At 42.4% G+C, this 22,371-nt stretch overlaps 1 protein-coding gene across 1 annotated transcript; it reads right to left on the reverse strand.

Moving 5' to 3' along the window:
- Nucleotides 1-17,456: 17,456 nt before the first annotated feature.
- Nucleotides 17,457-22,286, reverse strand: RPS13 (ribosomal protein S13). The gene is made up of 6 exons (XM_005153272.2): nt 22,131-22,286; nt 21,626-21,674; nt 19,801-19,879; nt 18,990-19,159; nt 18,521-18,621; nt 17,457-17,535 (listed from the first exon to the last, which is right to left on the reverse strand). The coding sequence occupies exons 1-6, from the start codon at nt 22,151-22,153 to the stop codon at nt 17,502-17,504; spliced, it is 456 nt and encodes a 151-aa protein (XP_005153329.1). The 5' UTR covers nt 22,154-22,286; the 3' UTR covers nt 17,457-17,501.
- Nucleotides 22,287-22,371: the final 85 nt, after the last annotated feature.

Raw genomic sequence — 22,371 nt, forward strand, 5'->3', positions numbered from 1 at the left:
GGGGCTGTTGTGCTGACAACTGTGTATGAGTAGGAAGAAGTCTTGTAAAAAGAGAATTTGTGACCTTGTTTCTTCTTGTACCTGTGGGGAAAACACCCAACTAAATCCCAAACAATCTCTGCTTGGGATAGCCCATTAAAAGACATAGATCTATAAAGCTCTGGAAACCCTTGGTCTCATCTTGCTGCATATTAGGCATATATTTCACATTCAAACTTGACTACAGCAATAAGCAGCCAGTACTGTTCCTGTCTTGCATGACTCACAGATTGAAGTCAAATACACTGTTGTACCAATGGGGTGTCAAGGACGGTTGTCACTATGCTAGAAAAAGGCAGAACCATCACTCATAATTGATTACATTTTGTATAATCACTACTTAAAACAAGAGCAGAACTAAAGGCAGTAAAAGCTACCACAGACTAAGCACAAGTATTTTGGTATGGCAGCTCTGCATTATGTTATTCTTAACCTTTTCTACTGTTTAGTTTCTAAAAAAGCTGCTGCATCCATCAACTGTACTGGAAAATTCAGTCGAATGAATGGGTCTAAATTTAGGATGCAGGACAGTGCAGCTGCGATAACATTTCGGAAATGGAAGGCATCGTAGATACATGACATATTTAGATAAGACAACTAATTTTAGTCAAAATGAAGCTGGGTTTGGCTACATTAGCAAGTGCACTGACTGGGCTAATCAGTTCAGATACATTTTATTCCAGCTTTCATTCTAACCTATGAGATACTGCATTCTCTGACCTGCATTCTCTGACTGCATTCTCCCTGTTTGTCTTCTGAATAACATGTAAAGCAGGAGAAAAGTAATCATAAACTTGTCACACAGTATTTCTGCTACCCCTTCCTAAGCATCCAGTAGCACATTTTGGAGACAGGCCAGTGACCTGTCTCATCCACTACACCCTGACATAGTGCAGCCTGTAATTTTCTCTCACCCAACTGCTTTTGTTGGTCCCTCCGAATGGATCAAATTATCTGCAGATCTATTCCTGACAAGTTCAGCGTTTCATGGCACGAAGAAATAATGCAGTTTACTAAATCTCTTCCACTTATTTCAGGCTTAAAATATTATTCCATGATTGGATCATTCATCATTTTTTTTCCTTATTTTTCTAGCAGCTTCTCCCCCTTTACATCCTTTCTTCCTTTAAACCCAGCTTGTCTTCAAGGTAATCCATCATGCTTTCTTTGGCGAAAGCCTGGCTTCTGTTGGGCCTCATTTTGACACATACTTGCCTTGTCGTTTTTAGATAGAAAGCTTTCTGTCCCATGGGAAGAGATCATTGGCAGCACCGAGTAAAGTGGCAGTTTCAAAATCAGCATCCAGGCACATGCTTTAGAATTTTTGTATGAATTCTTGTGGATAAAAAAAGAGATTTTTAATACATTTCAATGAAAATGAGTCATTTTGATCAAGATCTGAATGCAGTTATTTTTTGTAATATTGAGAAACTGCACACAACTCCAGGATGGTTACTTCCAAACTAATCCTTAAAAAATTATCCAAATAAATGCTTATTTCTTTAATTTCTTCTTTTTTTGAAGAAACCGGCAGATTGAATTACATGGTTAAAAATGAAACCAACCCTGGGTGCTAATGAGCCCGACCAAGCTTACAACTCATCCACAGGGAACTCCCAGTCTGTGACTCTACAGAGCTTAGGCTCAGCCTTGAAGTCTGGAGGAACCTCACCTTTCAGTGCCCTCAGTGGAAGCTGTTTCCCGCAGCTCTGAAGACCTGGCTGTACCATACACAGATATGCATTCACCACCAAGTTACACCCTTAGGAAACACAGCACTGATTTCAGTGTCATTACAGTGGCAAATATGAGAACAAACATCTTTAGATTATCAGTAATGTGATGAAATTTGTATAAACTCCTTGAAATTTCACAGGTTCCACAGTCATATCAATTCTGTCTCTAAGAAACCTTAAACTCAATCCCTGAAATTAGGCACCATTCATTATTTTTACCCGTTAATCCCACCGAGCTCCATGAAGATTTGTTGTACTGCATTTGAATGTCTCTGGCAGTACTTCAGTGTACTCTTTGAATGGAAACATTAAGCTACCAGAGGCAGACTCCCCTAGCTTATTACACCAACACTGCTCTCTTGTGGCAGACACAAAGTGAAACATTCATCTCCTGTGCTGTACCTACCACAACGTAGTTACAATGCAATCTGCTCGGCAAAGAGTATATACAAAGCAAATCACCAATAAAAATGGATTCTCAGATTTTTGATAGATAAACTACACAAAAAGCAACAACAGATCATTAAATTTGCCTTTTTGGATATAAAATATTCAGGTGCTCATCCTCATGCCTGTATCAATGCAAAGATTTTGCACAGAAAGCACCGTTACTACAAATTCTCTTTTCCAGTCTGTTCTACTGAGATACATCTATCAGTTCAAACCTAACAACCATTCTGTGCCTTTTCAAATGCCTTTCAGAAATGGTCCTGGGTTCACCTTAAACCACAACAAGAATTCAAACCTCGCTTCTCAAAATGGAACATTGCTGTTCCTGTCTTTAAACTCTCACAGTTATCTGATGATTTGAACTCACCATTTATTCCTAAATCAGCCACTTCCTAATTGTTTTTCTTCACAATTAGTACAAATTATTGTTTCCCAGGCATGACTCATGTTGGCAAGATAATAAACAGCTTCAATCATTAATTTACTTGAAGAGTGACCATGAGGACACAAACTCCATGAGCAGGAGGACTCTGTGGCCAAGTCACTAGAAAGTACATGCTTACAAATGGGAGAGATTCCCAGGTTGTAGTTCCTAGTGATACAGGTATCTAAAATGCCTAAATCACCCCCCATTTCTATGGTTTTATCTTCGTGGGCTCTGAGAACACCACTGATACCCTACTGGAAAAACTCCTCCCTGGAGAAAATCAGCCAGCAGATTTACTACATGTTTTTCTTTGCAGGTTAAAAATGCCACCCAAAATGAATGGAAATTAAAGGAAAAGAACAAATGTGCATAGCACGCACAACCACCATTAAAAGGGCAGATCTCCCTTGACCATGCATGCACAAGCATACACAGCGTAAAAATCTGACACGTTCATATAGGTTTAATTATGAGACATATAAACCAGATATATAGTATTAATGACACTTTACCTCAACAGACTCATGGCACTAAAATGAACCAATAATTAAGGGCCACCAGCACTATTAAGACAATCCAGAGTGGAGGAAGAAAAGTCAGCTAAACATATTGACTCCAGTGTGATAACTCAGCAGATCAGTAACATTTAGGGGTGGGGGCTTAATGCAACTTAATACCTTCATGTATGGATCAGAATTGAGTAGGTGGGATCACTAATGAAAGCAGGTGTTGGAGTTTTACCAAGTAATGGCTTGACCTTCCCACCCTGCACCTTTTCCTTCCTTGATGCAGGATTTGATTTGCAGAACCAAAGCTGCTTTACATTTGTTAGTGGCAAAGAGCCCTCTCCATGCAAATCTCCCACCCTAGCCAACAAGTATTTTGTCACTCCAGTCTCAGACTTACAGACTGCTCCTCTGAATTTCCACACGTTTTACAATCACACCCTATCCACAGAAAGGATTTGCATATGCTGCCCCTTTCACAAGCACATTTGTTGAGCTGTTTCCTCAGGGCAGCCCCCAGGAACTGAACCTTTCTCTGCACTCAGCTTTCTCAGAAAGGTCACAGTCGCGATGCCAATGCCTGTTTACCCTGCCTGTAACGTTTACTCTGTGTATCTACAACCGGACAAACAACACCCCCCATCCAAGCCCCCAGTCCTCAACAGCTACTGCAGGGGACTGAAGAGCGAGGGAGCCCACTGCCCAAACACACCCCATAAGCTCCCACAGGCAAAGACCAGGAGCACCATCATTGCTCTGAAGCTCCAGGACAGTGATCCAGAGTTGAAGGGCAATGTCTCTCTTGGAAACCCTGCCCTGCTCAAGCATACACAGCTTTTTAAACTCACTGCATAAAGATGTGCATCCCTAAAAAAGGTCCCAGGCTAGGACTCATTTTGCTTTTCCAGTGACAAACTGCCATATGACAGAACACAGGCATCCAATATTTCACTCAATTGTCATGTTTTGATTGCATCTGTCACACACTGGTAGATCTTTAGGTTGAGCAATATGATGAGCTTTTTGATTTCCTTTCTTACAGCTTCATACTGTATGCCTCTACAGGAATGAACTTGTCAACTCAGATGCAAAATGAATGTATGGCTTTTAATCACTTTGATAACGTTAACATTATTGCTTTGACAGGATAGCAGCAGATACAGTTTGCTGATTCAGCTACTTGTATAATGATCTAATGGGCTTTTCTAACTAATGCCATGCTCTAAAAATATACACTCGACTAATAGATGAGCCTCTGCTATACTGAAAAACAGGCTCATTAAGACAATTCCTCTGAAAAGTGGCATTTTTATGACAAGATACTGAGCATTTAATTACCCTGTATCCTGACAGAGCTGAAAGAAATTAATTAAAAAGAAAAATGCTGTGCAGCAATGGAGCAGATCTTGAAGTAGAAAGAGATGCCAATAGTCAGTAGCGTAAAGGGGAATCTGAGACCTGCAAGGCTGTTTCCCTAGAGGAAACCGTCTGTTGATAGACTACAGACTGCCCTCCATTTACCCAGAACAGAAGGACAGTTCCTGAGAGGAGGCTTGTCATTACAGAGCAATTAATTTCCCCTGTTGTAGTCTATGCCAGGAGAATATCGACTGCTGTTAAAGGACAGGGAAGTAAGAAGTTTGGGAGGGAGAAGAGTCTTTAGTGATATTTGAGGTAAAGGACTTATTTTCACTGCACTTTAGCTTGGATTATCCACCCTTAGGCTAATTCCTTTTTCTTCAAGTGAGTATGCAATGAGTTAGAAACCCCTCACAGGCTGCACCAAGCAGGTTTTAGCAGCACTGGCATACACAATTGTTGCACCAGGAAGCTGCTTCAAGTGACTCCAAGTGCAGTCCTGCAGCCAGCTGTGTTGGCATAACCAGGGTGACAGTGCTGTAACGTACACACAGATGGCATTAGCTCACCCATGTTGCTGGCCCTACCATCAAACATGAAAACAAACCTTGTGCAATCAATCACTTTTGCTGCTGGGGCAGAGATTTGTTCCTACCTTTGCTCCACTCCTTGATATAGCTGTTTGTGATCAAATAGATCAAAGATTTGAAATATAGAAACAAACCAAAACCACCACACAAAAGAGCCTTCAGCTTGGTTTATGATTATTATTTTTTGTCTTCTCAAACCATATTGACTCTGACTCCAGTTTACCACCCTGCTGCATTAGGAACCTTGCCAATGCAACAGAAAAGGGAGTGGAAGAGTAGGAAGAAGGACCTGAGGAGGAGACTGCTAAATCCTGCTTAAACAGGGCTGGTGTCAAATGAGAAATCCACAGCTTGTGTTGTCCCCACTGCAGCATTAAGCAAGCCTCAAGGCACATTTCCTTACAAAGAGCTAACACTTAATCAGGCTAAAGACTTCTGCATGTGAATGTAGACAACATTAGAGGCCAGGCTTTGAGCTGAACTTCAAAGTGGTGTGGTGGTGAAGACAGGCCACAGTGATCATGAGTGGAGCAGATGGAGCTTTTCCCCTGTGAAGAACAGCTTCACTGGACACTGACAATTCATCAGCTGCTCAATACAGTGTGGCTTGGATCTTGCTTTTTAGCAAGTTTCAGCTTCAGAAGAACCAAGAGCCATGGCCTGTATGCCATGCACGGTTTGCCAGAGCGAAGCCTCCAGCCCCCAGTCCTTTCTAGCAGCTCTCTTCCCATTTATATCACAGACACATGTGAGTGACAGTAGGGAGAAGAGTCTCACAGAATAGATGGCAACCTCAGCACTCAGACAGCCCGTGCCAGTTTGCCTAACAATAAAACAGAGTGATTTCTCAAACCCCTTTCCCCATTTGATGGCTGTTACGTATGCCTGTCTACAAACCACAGTGACAAAGTGCAACAGTTTCAGTGCCAGGACTGTCACATTTAGCAGCCAAGAGACATGACTAAAAGAGCGCACATCATCCAGAGTTATAGGCTCCCTTTACCAAAAGCAGCAAAGCATTTGTTACTCTTCGCATTTAATTCTATGTGTGTCTGTAGAAAACTGGAGGTTTTTCCATTGTTGGCACAAAAGCACAGCCACAAAACCTGTCCAATTCAATTCTTTGTGGAATTTTCATTGTTTTAAATAACACAGTCACAACAAACATACAGATACCCAAGCAACCCTCTACTAGTTCTAAGCAACATCAGAATCCAACCCTCAGTGTTAGACAGCACACGTTTGATAGGAGATGCATGGGGTAACAGGACACTGCAAATACTTCAGCAAGGGCACAGATATGCTTCCTGCCATCCTGCCAGATGTACCTGATCCACACTCCCTGCTTTACAGGCACATCTTGCCACCAAGGAACTCTAAAACAGCCAATGAGGCATGGGGCACACGTCTGTGACTGACACCCTCTGGGGAAACCTGTAGGAACGTGTAGTGGCTGCATGGGTAAACATGCTGGCTGAAAACATTGGGAAGCAATGATTGAGACAGTCCCCATAGTGCTTCCTTGCCTTTGACTGTCATTGGAAGTCAGCATGAGAGCATCCCTGCTCACTCTTATCCTACTGTCAGTGGAGCGAAGTAGCCCCACATCTGCTGCACATTACTGCCTGCGTGGGAAAGGTGACCCTGTTTGTTAGGACAGGGACTGCAGCAGTTCCACTCTTCACTAGCATAGTCACTGTCTCTGTCCAGGATGTACAACATTTTTATTACCGCAATTAACAAGAAACAGCAGCTGTTTAAACAATATATAGTGACAAGTGCTAATGCTTTGAAGAAACATGTCCAACTACTAAATGCTCAGCACATATCTGCCCTCTGCTGCAGACGATAATAGAAGGACTGAAAACAGCTGAGTGGACATAAAGATCTCACAAATGCCTTATTAATAAGTGTGTTGGATCTAATGATCTGTGAAACTGAAATGAGATTATTTGGATTATCTCATTAAACAAGAATAATAGCAATAGTAACTGGGTAGTAATCTCAAGTGGGCCAATCCAAGGACAAACTAAATAACAGGGTGACAAAAAACTCTTAATTAATACTCTGCATTTCTGTGCCTGTACTTCTAAGCCCTGAATTTATGAAGAAATCAAGAATCAAAGAGCTAACAAAACAGCCTGATTTTAACAACCAGAAATTAGGCTGCTGTCTACCCACACCTGGATGGGTCATTCAGTCTGAAAGCTAAACTAGGATTAAATGGGGCTATTTTGGCAGAGCTGGTCTTGAGGAAACAAAAATTTGTGGCCAAAATGCAATTGTTTTCAAAGGCTCAGCAATTTATAACCAACTCCAGGCAAACCTGCAAAGTAGGGGCAGAGGCAGAACAGAAACAATCCCTAATCTCAGCCCTTCCTTTCAACAGCTGGTCATCAGAGCCTCCAGCAAAACCCTGGCTTTCCTCAAAGCCTGGAAGCAATTCCTGAATGGGTTCAGTGCATAATTTACACATTAGACCTTGTTTATATGTAAGAACAGGACACTTCTGCAGCCTTTCAGGGATGGATGGGCATGGGGGATTAAACATGACAGATCTGGCCTGAGCAGCAGTTAGGTCGAAAGGTCCCTGGTATTGAAGCCTAAAGCAATTACTGCTGTGCAAAATCTGCAGCTCCTGTTGCCTTCCCTAAGTACTCCTCAGTTAACAGGAAAAGCAGGCAACATAATATTCAGTGCAGTAGTAAAAGGTTTTGTTAGGGGAATGGATAAATGAACCTAAAAGGTTAAGACAGAGAGCTCCAAGGCCCAGCACTTGACACAGCACTGTCCTCTCACGGGTTTCATAAGGCAGCATGATCTAGCCACACTTAATGCGTCAGAATTATTGAGGCCACACCACACAACAAACCACAGACTGCATTTAACAAGGGAATTTAAACTAAAAACCGTCCATCTTACCCATCAAGACACAAAGTGTTTATTTTTTAAGGCTTCTCTTCCAATGAATTGTTAACATTAGCAAAGAAGACAAAAAAAGGTAACTGAAGGAGGCTACTTTGAAGAAAAGTGTCTTTGTTACAGTATTATTTTATTAAGACCAGAAACTGCAGCCCTAAGACACTCATAATTCTCCATAGAATACAGCACAAATTGGATCTTGTTTTTGTAACAAGTTTGAACTATAAGAAAGCTACAGTTTTAAAAGTTAATTTGAAAGATGACAATGGCTTAGTAGATATTTGCAAGACAAGAGGAGCGGAAAAATGAAAGCAAAACCAATGATTGCTCAATTACCCTGAAGGGTAAATAGGCAGAGCTACCTCTGACACATGAAAATCCCTCAGAATAACTCAAGACTGTGGGAGGAAACATTTGAACAATCATAAAAAGGGGAAAAACCACTCTACTAAAAAACCCCAAACTGCTTTGGGGTTCCTCTGGGAGGAACTATAACACTGCTACCTATAAATATAATTATCCCTATTTTCTGCGTTCTGACTTGTCCCTCACAGGGCTTCTCAGACTGTGGCCTGTGTGCCACACAGGCCATGCTACAGCAATGTCTCTGGGCCACACAGCTCCTTTCCTTTGGCTTTTTGCCTTTCTATCACAGACTTATGGGGATCACAGAGCAGGGAGGGGAGGGGTTTCCCAGAAAAGGCATTGGTGGCAGCAGCCTCTTGCTACTGGGACCACAAGAACCCATCTCATGCGGTTGCCCAGATTTGCTGGGTTGATGACACCAACTGAGCACAGCATGGAGAGAGCTGTGTGACCCATGCACCCACTCACTTCTGTGCTGCCTTGCGCCAGCTGTCACACAAAGCTGAACTCTGCAGTCAGCACAACAGTAAAGAGCATCTAACAGATAGCTGTGCAGCGAAAGGGATCCTCTTCTGCCTCCCACTCTTTCATTACCTCTTCCCTTGTATTAGATCTAGTGTCTGCAATAGTAATTCTATGCAGGATTGCACTTTCAGCAGTAGCAGACTAATACACCAACATTGCTTGAATAGTAAACCACATCCTATGAAGCTTATCCAGAACATTGCATCTTAGTCACTGAGTGATAGTAAATAAGGGTGTGAAAGATGTCAGTGGAGGGGCAGGAAGAGGGTCAGTTAAGAGGAAACAGCCCTGCACCTGATGGTCAGGGAACACATCCAAAATGCAGAGATATGGACATTCTTCTTAATATGATCTGCACCCCTACAGCAAGTTGAAGCCTACATCAACATGTATAAGGTTTGGCTCTTCTCAAGACATGGAACTGTGTAAAGTTCCCATCACTGGGAGCCAGCCTGGATGCATGCTATCGCTGGAAGGCAGCCTATTTCCTGGCTTGGAAACCTGAGGCAAAAATCTAGGTAGAAAAAACTGTTTCCCTTCCTCCTCTATAGACAGAGATGCCTGCAATTCATTGTGTCCTGCATCAGAATGGATAGTGGTGTCTTGTTTGAAAGCAGAACAAGCTTCCTGGCAATGAGAAGTAAATGCCTGCAGCTTGAATGGGTGGAAGGTTTCTGTTTAAGCTGGCTCTGAACTTGTATCTTGGACTTTGCCAAGTGAAATCGCACTTAAACAAGACACTGTGTGCATGAATGATGCCAGGGGTCAGTGCCTGCCCACCAAACAGTGCAGTCATCAGATGGACCACCTTTTGTGTCCTCTGGGGAGAGGTAATATGGATCCAGACACCACTAACAAAGATTTTTAGCCTGGGAATGAGGTGTCTTTAGCAGGTCATCAGGTTATGCTGTCTTAGAAGGGAAGTGATGGTAGGACAGTACTCAGACTACCCCAGCTGTCTGGCACTGATCACAGAAAGCTCAAATAACACACATCAGAACTCCAGGCACTTTAACATTACTCTCAATGAGTCTCTACACTTTAATAAGTGCAGGACTACTCGGGAACTAGGAAGTAGGTAAATAAAAGGAAAAGCTACTGCTTGAAATACCCAGTACAAATGGGCAGAGACTGCCTCTTTTTTGTGGACATAAACACATGGAGCCTTGCTAATACTGCAGACCTCCAGGACAGCAGTACTCCTAACACTTCTTCACAGTGGCCATACCTTCCCATCAACAACACACAGCAAGAGGGAATTTCCTACTATCTTCCAGCTCACATGAGAAGAAATATTAAGACTAAAACTACACTGATGGCAGCTCTTTTATACATTTCAGGCGCTTGTTCTCGCTCTAACAGGCCTTGTTTTCTTTGACTGCTACATCTTTTTCACACAAATATTTAAGGGTGCTCATTACTCGGGGTATTCTGACTGAAGTTCTGCATTTGAGACTGGCTGACACACATGCAACATGTAGCAAACATCTAAAGCAAAAAGTAATGCAAATTTGCAGGAGTCCAGGAGGTGGAGCTTTGTTCAGTCCAGAGTACCTCTCATGAAAGTCCCAATACAGACAGTTTAACCAATCCAGCCATATACCTAAGCTCTGTGTAAACACCTCCTTTATCAGTGCTTCAGCACATCTGGTTTTTGTCTGTGTTGGCTCTCCCGTGACTCTCACTGCCACTACTGCAGCTTTCTGAGAATGCTGCTTAGTTTCTTGAGCTTCACAGAGTGAGCCTCTGCAAAAAGCTCAGGCTGGAATTCAGTACTGTGCTGTTATCACACGTACCATTGGGTAAACCCAATCATCCCAAATGCCATTTCACTTGACCTTCACTGCAGAAGAAGTGATGTGGGCAAAATACTCCAGTTTAACAGGGTTGTTGGTCACACAGCACACTAGACTGAAAAACAAAGATACAGGAGTGGATGTGACAGTGAGAAGGAACACTCTCAACCTAAACTGCAGGCTACATAAACAGTACTAAACTGCAGCATGCCACGGGATTATCCATCATTGTGATGAACTGAAGCCAAAGCCTGTGTTTTGTTAAAGCATATCTATCATCAGTATCTGCAGTATGACATTTTCGATTACAGTTGCTTTCAGACAAGCTTTGCAATGTTGTTGGAGAGACAAATGTAATTGCTGTTTAATACTAAACAATACTGCAGCAGGACATGATTGCTTTGCTTAAACAGTCTGCTTAATTAAACTCCTCAGATTCTACCCTACTGGATTAGACCAGAAACAAGGCTGACAGGAATCCTTATCAGAAATAGTATTTCTTATTAAACCAGTTTGTGACCCTCAATTTTATTATGCAATTGCAGAAGGTACTGATATTTGCTAAGAGGGGAAGACACAGTTTCCAGAAATCACTGAAGCAAGCTTTACTTAGGCTATAAAGGGAATACTGTATATTAGTCAGCTAAATCAAGGGGATTATGGTGCAGTATTTTACCACAGTTTGTAAGTCAAGAAGTTTCAAACCTGAGAAGAGAGCATCTCAAGAGTACAACATGGCCAAGCTCCTACCTTTACCTATCCTCCTTTGCTATATCCAAAGTTGCCATACACAGAAAGACAAGATAACACAGACAAAAGACTACATCACAATCTGCTCTGAGCTGGTAGGAGTGTAGGGTTATGTGTCCCACAGGCACAAGCAGGTAGACAAAGCCTGGCTCCACTGCCCTGGCACTCTATTGAGGAAGTAAGGCCCAGACCACTCCCCACCCTGCACAGGAAGAGGCTGGGGAATTGTCTCCTCCACTCCCAACCTCGCTCATACATCAGTGCAAAAAGGCACTACCATAAGTGCTTGCTGTTGTCCGCAGAGTCACACTATGATATCCTGTTCCAGGAGTAAGTACCATGGTCTGAGTGCCTCTGCAAACTGCCACTATGCTCAGCAGAACACCACCCTCCACACATGCCATTTACATATAAACTCAATTTGGTTTAAAGAGTAACTGTATTACAGGCTCACAGGTAGGACACAGGGCTGGGATTTAGGACATCAGAGCTCAATGCCTAGATCTCCAGATGCCCCAGGCAAGCTATTCCACTGCTTTATGCCTCTGCTGCCAAAGAAAGCGTGTGGGGTGGTCTGTTTTCACACTAAGCAGAGATTTATGGGTCAATAGTACTACATAAGAGCTAGACATCAGTGAAAGTGTCAGAGTTACAGCATCAAAGTTGCAACACTCACATTTGGTGAATTCCAGAAAACTAAGCACTTCCTCCAGGAATGTCTGCTCCTAGGTCATTACACAGCACTTGGAATTGGAGCCCACTGAAACACAAACACTGAGTCACCTCCCTGCACATCACAGGAATTATATTTGATATTGAGGGCTTTATTTGTTAATCATATATGTTTCTGAGATCCTAGCTTGATTGAAACTAGCTAAACACTATTTTAACCTATTATTCTTGTATTGCTCTCCAGGTATAGTGTGGCTCAATCACAGAATACTAAAGAGAATCCAGACCTGATTCTGCTTGCTGAAGAAAGTTATCCTGAAGAACTACTGAAAGGAGATCTAAGGAGGTATATGTAGCACAAGTTTGAGCTGTAAATGGAATACCCCATACAAGAGATAGGTATTACCTTATCAGCAGTTTCTGAAAAATTATGAGTTTATAGTGCTAGCTTTGCCAAGACCAGCAGAACTGAGCAAGATGGGATAGGATTTATTTAAGGATAAAGGAGGATGTTATGGCTTTTCCTAAAACCCAAAACCAAACAACGTCAACAAACAAAAAACCACCAAAAAACGAAATAAAAAAGCCCCAAACAAGCAAAAAGAAAATAAAACCCCACAAGGAAGCAATTCTTTTACAGCCTGTGTTACACAACAGCTTTTGGGGTGTCCCAGTGTCCACTAAGATAGATTATACCGAGAGATGTTCCAAACCCCTTTCTTGCAAATCTCAAATGCCTTCACCATCAGAACTGATCCTTTGAGATTTGGATCGTTCCCGAGTTCATTTAACCTGGTTAATTTTTAATGGCTGTCACTGGTTATTTCACCCAGTCAGTCAACAGCTGCTACAGTTAAAAAACACCAGCCACCCTCTTCCCATTCTGGCACAACACAGCACTCAGGATCTATGGAAATTATTCATCTGCATCATAAAGAACTTGAAGGAGCTGTAAAAGAGATTGATCCCTGACAGCTCCACTAAACTTGAAAGCCCCTTCCTGGCTCTGAAGAAGGAGAATTCTGACCTGAAAAGGGGTCTTGAGTGAGCAGCCTCAAAGGGAATAAAATATTAGCCTGTAAAACCAGCACTCATTGGAAAACTCAGGTGATCTTTTAATGTATGTAACACCTCTTGCCTCAGGCACAGTCAACATCATTACTTGCCACACAGTATCTCAAGCTGCCAGTATTTCTTCTCTAGTGACCAAGCCCTGTAGGACAACACTGCTGTTTATCATCATACCCAATACATATTGCTACGCCATTAATATTAACCTTTTATATTGATTCAGCTCCAGTTACTGCATCTGTGCTAGTTAATGTCTTTAATAAATCCTGTGGCAACAGGAAAGAACTCACAACAATCAGCAACACTGCTCATTACAAAGGTTATAGATCTCTAACCAGAAGGAAAATATATCCTAAAAACAGGAGAAAGGTGGAAAGAGGGAAGCTTTAATTTATCCAACTGCAACTATGTCCAGAAATCCTTGGGGGGGGGAACGGGACAAGAAAAGGGCATTCACCAACATCCCATTTGTGCAGAGAACATTGTTGAACCGTTTCCTGTTGCCAAGATATGTGCTGGCAGAGGGAGGTTACCAGGGCAAGATGACATATTGTCATGCAAATGATGCAGAATTATTGAAGGGACTGCCCAGCAACAGCTCACATTTTTTCACTAGTTAGATCCCAGCACTGAAAAGAAAACCAGTGCATGAACGTGAAGCAGTGTTAGTGTAAGGCAGAAACACCAGCTACCCCAGAGCTATGGGAGCACCAAACCTGCCTTTGGTGAATTCAGCAGGCCCTACTGCTCTTTATTCAAATGGAACAGGGAAAGAAACTGGCCCTTGAGCACCACAAAACGCGTGCAGTGTTTTTTAACTACATTGTCTTTCATGATCTGTAAGTGACACTGAAAACAGTGGAAGAAAGTGACACACAAACCTTCACTCAGAAAATCAGAGTGCATGTTTCATTCACATGTTGGCTATTTGGGATTAATGTGCCTGCAATGATTTTGAATTGAAAACTGTAAAAAGCTTACTGTGTGAAAACACACTATAGACGCTGTTTTTCAGAAGCAGCAGAACAATATACACTTGCAGCCGTACGTTTATAAAACCAAACGATTTCTTGCATTTTCTGATGGTTACTACTATAGCTTGGTTTACTTTCCTTTTGCTGCCTAGAGAAATTAGGTGTTTCCAGCAATAGTACTGACTAAACAGCAGAATAAGCAGTTTCTTTACTTGAAATAAAATATTAGTTTCTTTTTTTTCACTGAAGTACTTGTAAACAAGAACTGTCAATTAGAAGAATCCAGAGAGGCAAAAGATGATTTGTCTCCATGAGGAAACCAGTCACATACCACAACATCCTTCAGAATGAACCTAGCACTCAAAGTGACCCTTCAAAACCAGCTGTTTATGAACCAAAAGGAAGCAGCCTCTGCCATCCACCCCACAGCCCTTGAAGAGCTGCAGAGCTGGCAAGGACTGCTCTAGTGGGGGGCTTTCGTGGACCAAATTCTACATGAACAATCCTGGTACGGAGCAGCAAAGTGCAGCATTGCCACATGGCTGTCAAGGGGGCATCTACCTTTTTCTGGTGTGGAGGCAGCAGCTGTACCTCTCTGAAGAAGGAAGAATTGGCTTCACTGCATCAGAGGGGCCAAGAGAACTAGAAGTGAGGAAGGCTGAGTGCTTCTTTCTGATGTATGCCCTGGTGCAATGCATGAAGAGGCTCACACTGAAATACGGGGGGGAAATCACTTAGATGTGTTCTGCAGTATTTTTTGCTCTCCTAGCAAGTAGAAGACAACACTGGAAAATTCAGAGAAAGCCGCTGGAAATGAGGCAGAAACAAGAACTCAGCTTCTGAAGGTTAAGTCAAAGCAAAAGAAACTGCAAAGAGGTAAGACATTGTGACAGGAAAATGCAAGAGAGCAGTGGACTTCAAAGCCTGCAGAACACCCCAGACTGCTAGGAAGGAGGAAACCAGGGTAATGCCTGGAGATAACCATGGGACAGAGCCATGTTGCGCTGGTTCATAAAGAAAACTTATTTTGGGTATCTATTTGCAGATCTATATTTATTCCTGCTATCACATCTCTCCAGCCAAAGGAAGTTACCCAGAGCAGCAGAAGACTCCACTATCCCAGACGCATACTGTACTGTACCTGGACAGCTGGATCACACGTCCTGAGGTGCCCGGGGCAGTCCTGGTGCTCAGCTAACATGATTTGAGACTCGGGAGACTTCTGAGTTTTGCTTTTGCCCAGGCAAAATCCTGTACCACAACCCAAACAGTAAACTCACCTGATGCTTCCACAGGTCCAAGCTCCTCCTGGTTGTACACTGCTCTCTTCAGTCACACAGAGTACCACATTCTCTAGCATCATGCTTTGTAGGGGTTTACTCCCCAGGGAGGATTTACCCCTGCTAGTGCCTTGGCTCTGCTGCTGTCCCAACACCTGGTCATGCTCCCACTGCCCTGTGCCATGGCAGCTGCTGAGCAGACAACCTGTGTGCCCTAGCAGAAATTAGTTCAGCTGATGGCATACTTTCCTGGCAATTAAGGGGGTAAGGGACTGACAATCCTGATGAGAATGGACAACTTAGTTAAGCTAGTCTGTAAGATTTACAGGAGCTATAGAATTGTTACCAACATAAGTAGTAGAAATCTATGGGCATAACCCTACAATCACACTACCATTACTGTTCTTCAACAAGAGGTTGCAAAACTCTACAGGTAGTAAATATGATGTACATCTCGTTCTCTATCCTCAGGAGTACCTTCAACATCTGGATCTGATTTTACTGCAAGCCCAGGAACTCTCCCTGTGTGATTTTCATTCCTGGCAGGACACCAAAAGACAGCTATTTACATGGTATTTCCCCTCCCCTCCATTCCTGTGAGGCAGACCCCATCACTTACCAATCTCTAGCCTTCCCTCTTCTGGCTAGGCCAACAGCCTTCAGCACCACTGGATGGGCAAAGTGCCACACAGCACAGTACAGCACAGCCTGCTTTCAGACCCTTGCTGAAGCAAATGTGCTCAAAGCCATTGTATCAGTTGGCACAGCACAGGTAGCAGTAGTACAACTCTAAAGGTATCATGTTTACCACCTTGGACCACCAGCTTTAACTCTTGATCTCCAGGTAGCACTATTTGCCATACCTAACTTTCTAAAAACACTTAATGTTTTAAAGTGCCATCTGCTGGTACTTTCATTATTTGCACACAACTATTTCTGAAGTAGTAAGTGTCCAAATGCTTTTCAGTTGGGAATACCTTTGACCCCAAAGAATAGCAGCAACCTTTTAATACATCATGAAAGTAGTTTAATACACCTGCATTATCATTGTGACAGCCTGGCAAGTCATCACCAGAAGCTTTCAGAAACAAAAGCAAGCCCTTTGTCAGCAGATGAAGGCTGGTAATTGAACTTGACAATTCAACTGGAATGCAGTGTTTTTCTTTTAAAACACACCTTATTACAAGTCTATAGCTTCATAATCAGGGCAGAAGAATCCTGTTTTTCTGCAAAACTAAACCCACAAGTTACCAGTTTCCACTAGTTATGATCTAGAAATAACTGCTACACTTCACAAAAATTGTAGGGCTTCTTTAAATTTACTTAACTTTTTAAGACAGCAAAATTTCAGTAATACACCAAGACTTAGTAGCAACAATGAACATATATACAATAGCTACTGTCATTTGGATTGAGGGAAAACTACCTCAGTAAAGATGTAAATCTGAAAAGAGCTGAACTACTGTCTCTATTTGCCCAAATCTCAAAGATTACTCTTAAGATTACTTACAAATGATAGGACGTTACTGTCAGGAACTGGCTGAAGTCTGCATAAGCTTTCTGCACAAGAGACCTACATTACCTGCAATGAATTAATCAACCTCTCCAGTCTTGTTTCCCTACCTGCCCCTAACCTATGTATTTTCTAAATTTCCAGTTATCCCTCCTGTTACTATTATCCTTCCCAGTTCTTTCTGCAGAACACACAGAGGCACAGCCCCCCATGAATAAAATACATTTGCTGTGAATGACTAGTTTACTTTACTAACTTGAGGCTATCAGATAAAAAAGCCCAAACCCAACAGTTTAAGTGTGGACACAAACTGTACAGCTGGCCTAGAGCAGCAACAAGCACTACCTGATTTAATAGGGCAGGATAACAATATGGAAACCATGACCACATGCTGGATTCACCCTGACAATTTCCCATTTACAGGCAGCTTCCTGAAACAAGCAGGTTTCTAAGACACCAACCACTCAGAGACAAAACAAACTCGGTTAATGAAAATTTATTCTTTCAGTAGGTCACAGTCAGCTCTTAGGCGACCAGGGCAGAAGCTGTTGATGATTCACTAAAAAGAGAGAAAAAAGAGTGAAATATTAATTGTAAAAGCACTTTTTCAAACTACTTGTCAAAAACAGTGCTTCAGTTCAAAACTTTAACTACCAGTCCTGAGCCAAATCACTACCTGTTTACATTTTTTTCTATGACATAAAGATTTTGCTCTTCCTTTTGAAATATAAATACAAGGATAACAGCACAAAAACCATATATTCAAAAACCTGTCTAGCTGCACTTGAGTCTTCTCAGAAAAAAAAGAAGCTAACTAACATCTGTGGGAACTCTCTTACACTGGCTTAATTTTCCTAGAGGAAAGCCTACAAGTTACATTCATTTCTGCCACGTCTACTAAGTCTCAATAAATTCTCAATAAATTTATCTCAATAAATTCTGAAAGTAACACAAACCATGTATCTGAGATAAAGACTGCAGTTTGTACAAAGTGTTATAAAATCTACCTAGTAGTGACTTAACTTGTTGAAATAATCGTTTTTTGTTAGAATTGTGACAGTCATTTTATGCACCAATGAGTTTAATAAATGTATCAGTTAATATTTATGAAAAGGACCCTGGGGAGGGACTCTTCATTAGGGACTGTAGTGACAGGACAAGGGGTAATGGGTTCAAACTTAAACAGAGCAAGTTTAGATTGGATATAAGTAGGAAGTTTTTTACTGTAAAGGTGGTGAGGCACTGGAATGGGCTGCCCAAGGAAGTTGTGAATGCTCCACTTCTGGTGGTGTTTAGGGTCAGGCTGGACAGAGCCTTGGGTGACACGGTTTAGTGTGAGGTGTCCCTGCCCATGGCAGGGGGGTTGGAACTTGAGGGTCCTCTTCCAACCTTAACTATTCTATGATTCTAAAATACCTATTCTTTGCTGCCTGGTTTACCTGTATGCTTGATAGTAATGTACTTTTCACCCTTTGAGTAACAGCCCCAGCTTCTTACAAAACCTCCAGGACTTCAATTAAATAGTAACTTAAGAAAAGACTTACTACTTCCAATTGGGTGGCAGCACTCTCTTAGTTTTGTAGTAGCGAGCCAACCTATGGATTCTGCTTTCAATCAGAATGAGGCGGAACTTGGCATCTTTATCCTTAAAAAGAAAGTTACATTACAACCAAGCACTACTTAGACTTCTCGATGATGTACAATTCAGATGAGCTTTAATAAAGTAAAAAGATCCACAGCTACTGCTATAAACTCCACATTCCTATTTCCAAAGTCTGATGAATCCAGGAGAATCAGAACACAACCAAACCATAATGGGTTTAAGCCATTATTTTAAGATCCTTTACACAGTCTTAGTCCATTCTCCTTTACTGAAATGCCTCCCCAAAGTTTACTCAAAGGGAGTGGCTAAGAGGAGGTACACTAAGAGTCTTTGCTTTGTTGAGCTGTAAATAAATTACTGTATTATTTGAAAACAAACATAGAGAATAACCAAGTTAAAGCAGCACTCACCTTTCTGTTTCTCTCAAGATGTTTGCGAACAGCAACAGCTTTCTTGATCAAGTGGTAAAGATCCTCTGGAAGGTCTGGGGCCAGTCCCTTCGATTTAAGGATTCTCAAAATCTTGTTGCCAGTAACAAAGCGAACCTGGGCAACACCATGGGAATCCCTCAAGATCACACCTGGAATAAACAGTTACATCTCACACCAGAACAAAAACCTTACACAAACAAATCTTGTGAAACCAACCTTACAGTTACAAGATATCCAAAGAAGGTATTTGTCTAAAAACCTTTCTTGTGCAAACTGCACAAATTGTAGAAAATGAGCAAGCAAAATAAACTTACAGAAGCTGAAACACGATCAGATAGCACTTAACAGGCAACTAACCCACCCATCACATTTAGGCTGGCAACATATTTAGTGCTACAATACTGAACGCATTAAATGCAACTCGTGAAAGCTAGGTATTCAATCACCATTTCCCTATGGTTAACAAAAATGTCACAGACATATTTGTTGTACAAAAATGTACCTTAGAGTAGGAATCATTAACACTCTCAGGATTACAACTGAAAAAAAAAATAATTCACACAGCACATAATTACACTGCATGCATAGCTCACGATCCTATAAAGTTGCATTGTACATGCACTTAGGCAGAGCTCTGGCAGGAACTTGTCTATAATGTAGCTACAACATCTGGCTCAGTAAACTCCTAAACATAGGGCTGCCAATATTTGAGATGGAATGTCAAATCTTTCTCCAAGGAACCGGGCAGACTAAACTTCCCTATAACATGTGAGTGATTCATAAACCTTACCGATCTGCGAGGGAGTCAGGCCTTTCTTGGCCAGCTTGTAGATCTGTTCCTTTACATCATCAGAAGTAAGTTTCAGCCACTGAAGAAAATTAGGGGAAAAAAATAAAGAAATTAATGAACACTACTTAATACAGAGACATGGGCTAGCTAGATGACAGCTTTTGATAAAAGGTAGAAATAGATGCTTCGTAATGCTTGAAAAAACAATCAAGAACTGAAACTATACTTCTAACAATACAGAAACTTTTTTACGTATTACAAACCTAAAGTGCTAGTGAAATATGTTGGGGGAAGGCAAAGTTGAAGGAAGAACGTGTTTAAAAGACCCCATATGGCCTCCAACCAACTGCTTTACCATCAGTTTATTTAAACTGCCACAAGAGAAGAATAAACACGAATTTAGAAAGATAAAAATATCACTGCTATTAACAAGGACCTCTTTTATTGGACTTCTGAAAGAAACACAAAGTGGAGAACCATTCTGAATCTCTTAGTACAGCACCTACAGATTCACAGAATCATGGAATAGTTAGGGCTGGAAAGGACCTTAAGATCATCTAGTTCCAACCCCCTGCCATGAGCAAGGACACCTCACACTAAACCATATCACCCAAGGCTTCATCCAACCTGGCCCTGAACACCACCAGAAGTGGAGCATTCACAACTTACTTGGGCAACCCATTCCAGTGCCTCACCACACTTACAATAAAGAACTTCCTCCTTACATCCAATCTAAACTTCCCCTGTTTAAGTTTGAACCCATTACCCCTTGTCCTATCACTACACATTCCTTAATGAACAGATACTGGAAGGCTGCTATGAGGTCTCCATGCAGCCTTCTCTTCTCCTGGCTGAACAGCCCCAGAGAAACAGTGGAAGTTGGATTTCAGGTACACAAATTAATTGATAAATGGAACAAATGGATCTACTCAGACAAGACTGTGCACTTCCTGTTACTTCTACATTAAACTGTGCTGACAAAGCCATTGCTTCCATGATTATTAATGGCAAGACAACACCAACAAAGTAATCATTGTTCTTTCAATGACCTACAAAGGTTTTTTTTCACTTTTTAATAGTCAAAGCATGAAACAGAAAAAAAACCCACAGCATTTCAGCATCCTAATTACTAAACTTTTTAACCATCACGGATACTTTAAGCAGTTTAACATTATCATACTTTAAATTTGATTAAATTTATTTTCTTTTTTTTTCTTTTTATTTTCTTATTTTGTGCTTTAATTTCATGCTTTTCAGTACATGCTTTTTCATATACACCACAAATTGATCTTTCTGCCAACAAATAGATCCTCCCAGTCTGGCAAAACAACATAGATTACTAAGCAGCTGCTTATTTGGCTGACAGGTAAACATTTGAAGGGGGAGTATCCTGGATGCACTAAGGGCAAGCTGAAATTAAGCTAGTGCTCTGCCCAGCAAATCACTGCCAGAAACAGCTTAGAAAAAGTCATTTTATTCCACAACAGCAAATGCCAAACTCACGTGTGAAGGGAATAGTTTAATCCCTGTGAATTATCCACATATGGACTAAAAAGAACCGAAGTAGTACTTAAATGATGGGAAGTACAGAGGAAAGGAGATTTCCCCCCCCCCCCCCCCACAAATCACCTGTCCAGAGAAAGATACGTTTTTCCTTGATATCCTAAAAAACATAGACTAATGGAGCATTTTTTCAGGCCATAATTTAAAGATGGTGACACAAAATATTACAGCGCTCCATTTTTGTTTTTTTCCTCCAGTTTCCTGGTCTCCGCTGGGCCGCGGCGCGGGGACCAGACCACGCACAGGCCGGGGAGTTACTTACCGTCGGCACGCTCCGCCTGTAGGGCAAGGCTGACTGGGACAAGCCCTTTCTGTGGGGAAGAAGCAGATCACAGGCTCAGCATAGCCGGCCAAGCTACACTGCCATCCGACCCCACCACAAGGCAGCATAGTGCAAGCACTTCCCGGAAGACCGTACCCACAGCCGAGGCCTGCAGCCTCCCTCCTCGCCTACAGACGGTGCCACTCACAGTACGAGCCACGCCGGGGCAGCATCAGGAATTAAGAGCTCAGGCACCACAAGCACGACCCTGCCTGAAGCCGGCCAAAGGAAGCCGCACCTCAGCATTAGCCTGATCTTCTCCCTTGCCTGCCGCCATATCTGCACAGCCTTCGGCCTCCCCACCCACCCACCCCCACTAACGCCACACTGCTCCCACAGCAGCCTTTCTGCTTCCACATATACCCACTCCCAAGACCATCTTTAGCATCCGCAGTAGCCCCAGCGTGCCCCACAGCACAGCCCGAACACCTGCAGCAGCGCTTACCCTGGAGCGTGCATACGACCCATGATGGCGGCGGCAGAAGAGAAGGAGCAACGCGCGGCAGCAGTACCTTCTGACCAACTTCCGCCGGAAAGGGCGTGTCTTAGCCTGGCCCCGCCCCGCCCGACAGCCAATCAGCGGTGCCGCGGCTGCTCTGCGCACGACACCAGCGGAAGTTCCGGCTCACACCGCGCGCGGTTGGTGAGGGGATGGGTGTGCTGTGGTGCGCAATGAAGAGAAGCAG

Source organism: Melopsittacus undulatus, chromosome 4 (assembly GCF_012275295.1).
Source record: "Melopsittacus undulatus isolate bMelUnd1 chromosome 4, bMelUnd1.mat.Z, whole genome shotgun sequence".
NCBI classification, from domain to species: domain Eukaryota; kingdom Metazoa; phylum Chordata; class Aves; order Psittaciformes; family Psittaculidae; genus Melopsittacus; species Melopsittacus undulatus.